The sequence below is a fragment of the Nelumbo nucifera genome, chromosome 4 (genome assembly GCF_055504915.1).
Source record: "Nelumbo nucifera cultivar China Antique chromosome 4, China Antique-T2T, whole genome shotgun sequence".
In the NCBI taxonomy this organism is placed as follows: Eukaryota; Viridiplantae; Streptophyta; class Magnoliopsida; order Proteales; family Nelumbonaceae; genus Nelumbo; species Nelumbo nucifera.
Window position 1 is genome coordinate 45833864 of NC_142652.1, and position 7134 is coordinate 45840997.

The 7134-nt window shown below is 38.9% G+C and overlaps 1 protein-coding gene across 1 annotated transcript; it reads left to right on the forward strand.

The window, feature by feature from the left end:
• Positions 1-3205: 3205 nt before the first annotated feature.
• Positions 3206-6757, forward strand: OCT1 (organic cation/carnitine transporter1). The gene is made up of 2 exons (XM_010272523.3): positions 3206-3697; positions 5421-6757. Exons 1-2 carry the CDS (start codon positions 3289-3291, stop codon positions 6629-6631), a joined length of 1620 nt encoding a protein of 539 aa, XP_010270825.1. The 5' UTR covers positions 3206-3288; the 3' UTR covers positions 6632-6757.
• The last annotated feature ends 377 nt before the right edge of the window (positions 6758-7134 follow it).

Consider the following 7134-nt stretch of genomic DNA (forward strand, 5'->3'; position numbering starts at 1 on the left):
TGCCCGGTGGGAATACTCCGATGCTTAAGTTAGAACACTGAAGAAAGTAGTAAAGAGTGTAAAGAAGGCTAAGAGTGTAGGTCGCGCTAGATCACTGAGTTAGCTTGAGAGAAAGTTTGAGATATTCAAGATAAGAGATCAGATATTCGAGAGAGCCCTTCCCTTCAACTAGGGGGCTCTTATATATGAGCGTTCTTGTCAAATCGGGCATAACCGCCACTGTACCTCTGCCGCAGCCGTTATCTGCCAGGGCTGCGCAGGTAACCGTTGTAGTGTACTACCCAATCGGATGAGTGACACGTCCCGGAAGGACAGACATGCCACCACCTGTCAAGAAACGTGGGCCCAGACTTGTCGGGCTGGCAGGGATTGCACCGTCGGTGAGGAGATGTGGCGCAGTCTGACGAGTACGGTCTTGTCAGATATAAGCTTCTTGAAAACATCGCGTCGATTAGTAGCGAACTGCCCTGTAGCGAGCTATCCTGTCGCGAGCTACCTTGTATCGAGCTCCTGAGGGTATTGCAAGGTGATTCCTCTTGAAGTGGCCCTTGAGGCAGTTTTTTTGCCTAAGTATTGGAGCGAACTGGTTATCCTAGCTCACGAGCTGGGGTATACTTGTCTTGGAGTATTCCCTTTTAGTACATCGGGGGTCCTCGAGTTCATCCTATAGCGAGCTCATCCTATGGCGAGCTGTCCTGCGGACTCATTACTTAGTCGCGGTGAGGCTGTTGTGTTGAGTTGTTACTTATGCTGAGTCATGTCCACGTATCACCGTCTCAAAGGGTCGGGTCAAATCATCCTCCATCAATCTCCATTCCCTCTAACATTGTCCACCCTACCCTCAACACCTTTTTTTAATGGTCTCATTTTGTGTTGCGCAACCAAACTCTGACTCCAAACCATACCCTATAATCCCCAAAATTACATCCTCACCTAACCTGATGCCAAGAATATTACTACCATCATACCCAAAAACCACATTACCCTCACTCTTTGCATTTAAATAGATTGTAGACCCTATTAGTCACCCCTCTTCCACCTCTTCAGCAATACAATTCTTTGAATTGTAAAATGGGTTTTGACACATTACGCTTCACATACATGACAAGTGACCAACCACTAGATACATGCTTCAACAACACAAAAGTTGTTGAATCATACACAACATCCATCAACCCATCAGATAAACCCAAATTAGGTACCCTATAACTTCCTTCATTAAATACCCACAATTTCTATCATAGTTAGTAGTGTCCAATATGATATTTTATCAACATCTATCTTATCAATGAGCTTTACCCTCCCTAAAACATATAGAAAGCCCAGGTTATTCTCAAATTCCCCACCTATAAACCATTTCATTTGCATAGCCACATCTACAACCATTATTACACTCCATATACATGACAAGTGACCCACTATTGGGTACATGCTTTAACAATCCAAAAGTTATCAAACCATCCACAAATTCCATCAACCTATCAGATAAACCCAAATTAGGTACCCTATAACCTCCTTTAAGTACCCCCAGTCTTCTACCATAGTTAGCAGTGTCCGATACGATATTTATCAATGAGCTTTACCCTCCCTAAAACATATAGAAAGCCAGGGTTATTCTCAAATTTCCCACCTATAAACCATTTCAATTGCATAGCCACATCCACGAGAAAATAATTTGGATCATATACATCCAATCAAAAGATTAAACAAATCGTAAACAAGTAATTTAGAGCATAAACAATGCATAATTTAAAAAAAAAAAAAAACAATAAGCAAGATCAATGCTAACAAACAATAATGCCTCAGGTACTAGTAAATAGAGCCAATTGAAAACAAATTAAAAACACACAAAAAATGACAACACTTTATAAAAAAAAAAAGTATACTTTGTGTATCTTGAAGATTGGTAGAGTGGTGGATGCTTCAAATGAGAAAACACAATAGACTCCGTCCTACCTAAGATTTAATAGCACTTGTGTTTGAGGAGAAGACAAAAATTTTAACCTCCCTTTCACTAATAGTGAGGTATGAAGATGACCAAGTGCATGAAAAAACAATTTTGTCAATTTTAGTTGAACAGGAAGAGTACGGGGATTTAGGGTTCTTCGTCGACAATGGAATACAAGGTAGATGACCAAAATGTCTTCTTTCTCTTGGGTTTTTTTACCTTTCTTGTCATTTTAGGGTTCGGGGGGTTGGAGTGTGATGTCGTGTGTTTTTGTGTGGGACCCACCTATTAATCGGATGGTTGTGTAACAAAACTGTCGATGACATCTCTAACATCATATGCTTTTGCCTAATGCTGGCCTTTTCAGCTTAGTTTGAGGTCTAAATGGCCATTTTTATTCTTTAGGGTCAAAAGTGGCCTTTTAGCAAAACTTGAGAGTTGTTAGACCCAAAAATCCAAAGAAAAATAAGTCTATTTTTTATTAATGATGAAAATGAAATTTAAACTTTAAAAGCAATCCAAAAATAAAACTCTATTTGGTGGCAGGTCAACAATTCAACCTTTTGGGTCAAATGTGTCAATCCTATTAGAAAAAATACATAAACTTGATAAAAAACATTTGGGAACATACCTAATTTTCATCATATTTAAAAATAAATGTTATAAATAAGAATTATTTTTATACAAATAGAAATAAAAAATATGAAAAATTTTGACAAATATTATTACTATTATTATATATATATCACAATATTCAGACTAATTTTATTAATAGATACGATATAAATTTTAAGTATAATATACGAGAATATATATATATATATACAACAAATCGAACCCAATTATATTGAAATAGATAGGCCATCGATCGAATTCGGATCACCCTCGATGGAATACAATTGGATTTAGAATTTCAACGATTGGATACCATTTACAGCCCTTAAATCATTGTTCTAAACTTCTAATATAATAATACTCCTGGTAGTATCACACTCTTTCAATCCTTCGGAAACTCAGCAGTTTCTAAGTGCCGTGACGCGTCAAACAGCACTTCCACGCGCAGACGTAGGAAACGCAACCTCAACCATCTGTTTAGTGTTCCTGAAAGCAACAACAAATACCTAGTAGAACTAGTAGAGTCTAGATGCAGAAGAGCCAATAAAAACTAAACCCTAGAAACTATTCACAGATTTCTACATATACCACAATAATATTGGTGGGTCAAAACATTCCCAATCCTTCTTTAATAAGAAATCATTGAACCAACTTCATGGGATCTATAAATAGTCGCCACAGAGAGCACATTAACCAGTTGCAGCTCCTCCACAAACCAAACTGCAATGGAGGAGTTACAGGTGCTCGTCGACCAGGGTAAAGTTGACGAGAATGCACCCAACAAAGAAGGGAAGAAGCTGGAGTTGACCGTAGACAAGGTGATCGAAGAGCACGTAGGCTCGTTTGGGATTGCTCAGCTGGTCCATGTCTTCATGGTGTCGCTGGCCTGGTTATTCGACTCACAGAACACGTTGGTGACAATATTTTCAGACGCGCAGCCTTCTTGGAGCTGCAAGGGCGGTGGGTCGTGGTGCCAGCAGGGCTCGAAGGGGTCCATGTGTGGGCTTGAGCAGGAGACGTGGGAATGGGTCGGAGGAAACGCTAGCTCCACCATTGCTGAGTGGGGGCTTGTCTGTGATCGCAAGTTTCAGGCTGGTATTCCGGCATCCTTGTTCTTCCTCGGCTCCCTCTTGGGTAAGTTTTAATTTGCTTGTTTTGTGGAATTACGTTGAGAATTGGAGGTTATTTTGGTCATTTAATGGTTTGGTTGTTCCTGGATCCTAGCTCACCGTATCCATGGTTGTGTCGATCTCCGGTTATTTTCTTTTTTTTTTTTTTATTTGATGGGTGTTTGCCTGTTTGGTTCGAAGAATGATTTATTTTTTTTTTAAATTACTTCTTTAAGACAGATACTTTGAAGAGTTTAGGCTTCTGTTTGGGTTGATAGAAAATAGAAATTAGAGTTAAAGTTCTTAAGAACTGCTTCAGGAAGAACATCAATACTGCAAGGAGCTATTGGGTTGGAGGGTAATAATTTATGTTGGGACTCAGGACTAATGAAGTGGCTTTGGGTTATCCACCAACCCAACCCAAGTCCATAAGACACGTATTTTATGCATGCTATAATTTAGACTATGAAGCACAATTGAGGTGAGAGTACAATGCATAAATAAGAAGACTTTTGTATCAAAGAAAAAAAAAAAAAAAGAAAAGAAAAAGTAATAAGAAGACTTTCAAACCTAAGTCTGTTCAACCCCACTAAGCCTGTGCAAGTCCAACACTAGCCTGAGTTGTGTTGGGTTCATTTTCAGATGCATTTGGATTTACAAACTCAAGCTTTGACATGGGATTGGTCCCAAGATAAAGCCCAAGGTTCAGTCTTAATGTTGGGCCTGGATTGCTGGTCTTATTGAAAAATCATGACTGGCGTGGTTGCAGAGTTATGAAACTAAATTAAATTTGATTTGGGATTAAAGAATGTGAACTAGATTTCTACTCTAAATTATGAAATGATGCAAGTTAAAATTTAGGGTAGGATCCATGCCACTCTACATACATTTTATTTTGAATTAAAATTTATTTAGCCGCCCCTTTTTTGTGGGCAGGAGGCTTGGCTACATGTTTGAAGGAGAATCTCTATTGTCTGAGGATTTTGTTTTATTTTGGCACATGCAGAGATGGTTGGTTTTGGGGAGAAAAATAAAGGAGAAACAGAACAGAAATTTTAATAAGGAAAAAGTCATTATGAAAAGAAAGAAAGACAGTGGGAGTTAACAGAAGCAAGAGTTAGGAGAGAGGGTAGATACAAACTAAAGAGAAAAACAAAAATATTCATGTAAAAAGATGGACCATGTGCTTAGTCTTATGAGTGAATTAAAAGTTATTTCTTGAAAAGTTCATGTTTGTGAGAGCTTATTTTTTAGTGCGTATTTGAATAAGCACTTATGGGCGAGGACCACACCAATGTCCAATAAGAACTTATTTGCATTTGGGAAATAAGCCCCAATAAATGTTTATTTTGATGAATAAGCACTTATTCAAGAAGCACAAATTCTGAAAAACCTTTAAGAACTTATTGAATAAGTGCTTGCGCATCTTGACCAGCCAAATCATTTGAAAATACTTGTATATAGTAACCCCTATTTGAAATAAGTGCTTTTTCACCAAACACTCAAGTAGGATCCTCCTAAAAGTCATAAGAAAAGCCATGTAATTATCTTTAGATTTTCCTTTTCCTTTTGTTTTGTGAATAAGATGTTGTACTAGGACTTTCTTCATCAATAAGTGTTTTGTTTTGTTTTGTGAATAAGATGTTCTTCTGCTAGCTTGACATCCAATTTTTGTATATTTTTCTGTCTGAACACGCTCTCTCATGCATGCTGATAGTTATCACTTCTCACTACTGGTGGCTTCCCAGGCTCTGCTGTTTTCGGCCGCTTGGCAGACTTGTATATAGGAAGGAAAAGAACAGTTCTCCTGTCATGCCTCCTAACGTCCATGACTGCCTTCTTGACATCTCTTTCTCCGAATGTGTGGATCTATGCCCTACTCCGTTTCTCAAATGGGTTTGCTCGAGCAGGCATTGGGATTTGCTGCCTCGTCCTCTCAACAGAGGTTGTTGGGAGAAAATGGCGAGGACAAGTTGGCCAATATGGTTTCTTCTTCTTCACGGTCGGTTTCCTTTCTCTCCCTTTGATGGCTTATCCTAACAGAACCTCCTGGAGAAACATATACAAGATTATTTCCCTTCTCCCCTTTGTTTACTCCATTCTCATCCTTCCTTTTGTCTCTGAATCGCCAAGATGGCTGGTGGTTAGGGGAAGAACCAAAGAAGCACTAGAAGTTTTAAGGGTGTTAGCAAGAATGAATGGGAAGAAACTACCCATGAACCTACATATTTCTAACCCTTCAACCAGCAGCAAACTCAACGAACCAGATGTTACCAAGAGCCTGTGGTCAGCAAGGTGGGCTACAAGAAGGATGATCACCGTGATGATCGCTGGTTTAGGAGTTGGGTTTATGTACTATGGCATACAGCTGAACGTCGAAAACTTGAATTTCAATCTTTATTTGACAGTTGTAGTGAACGCGACGATGGAGATTCCAGCAGTTTTCATTGGTAGCTTGCTCCTCAGCTTCATGAACCGCCGTTTACTGTTCTCATCATCAACTTACATTGCTGGAGCTTCATGCATTATCTGTATTTTCTTCTCACGAAAGAACAGTACTGTAATGGGAGGCCAAGGGAAGAATGAAGAAGAAAAAGGAAACTGGACTCAATTAATTATAGAGGCTATCGGGTTCATGGCAGCCTCAACTGCATTCGATATACTATATATTTACTGTGTTGAACTCTTCCCCACCAATGTAAGAAACTCTGCAGTGTCACTATTGCGCCAAGCATTAATGCTGGGAGCATCGATAGCACCTCTTCTAGTAGTTCTAGGCCGTTTAAGCCCATCTCTGTCATTCTTGATTTTTGGGGGCTTTGCAATCCTCAGTGGTATCTTAACACTATGGCTTCCTGAAACTAGAAATGCTCCTCTCTATGAAACACTAGAGCAGCAAGAGGAGGAAGAAAAGCTTAGCTCAGCTTCTGATTCAGAATTAGAACTTGGGAAGCAATGAAGGAACTTGTATCTTCGCATTGTGATCTTAGGCAGGATCAATAGTTGTGTAGTCTTCATGTAATTTAGCTTGCAATATACAATGCAGTTCTGTAAGATTGAGTCAGTTTTATCTAAAGCATTTATGATAACTTACCACATATAAATCCATACATGCATCTACTAGATTGTGGGCCTGACAAAAACTCAATGCCTTTCAGCATAAATTTGTATCATTTCAGGCATAATTATAGCCTCTGCATAGATAATTTAGACCAGGCAAACCAATCATAATTACAGACTGTTTTAGGTAAGACCTAAATCATAAGTTTAAACCATCTTCATTTTAATTTAATTTTGGATCAGACTCCTATTAATTCTTGGTAACCTGAACTACTACTACTGGAGGGTTATGGTAACCTTCTTTTCCAAGATACAGAGACGAATCTATATGGTTGCAATTACCCCTTTACTAACACTCTTATGGGAGATAGGATGTCCATTAAAAATAAAAAAGTAGCCCAG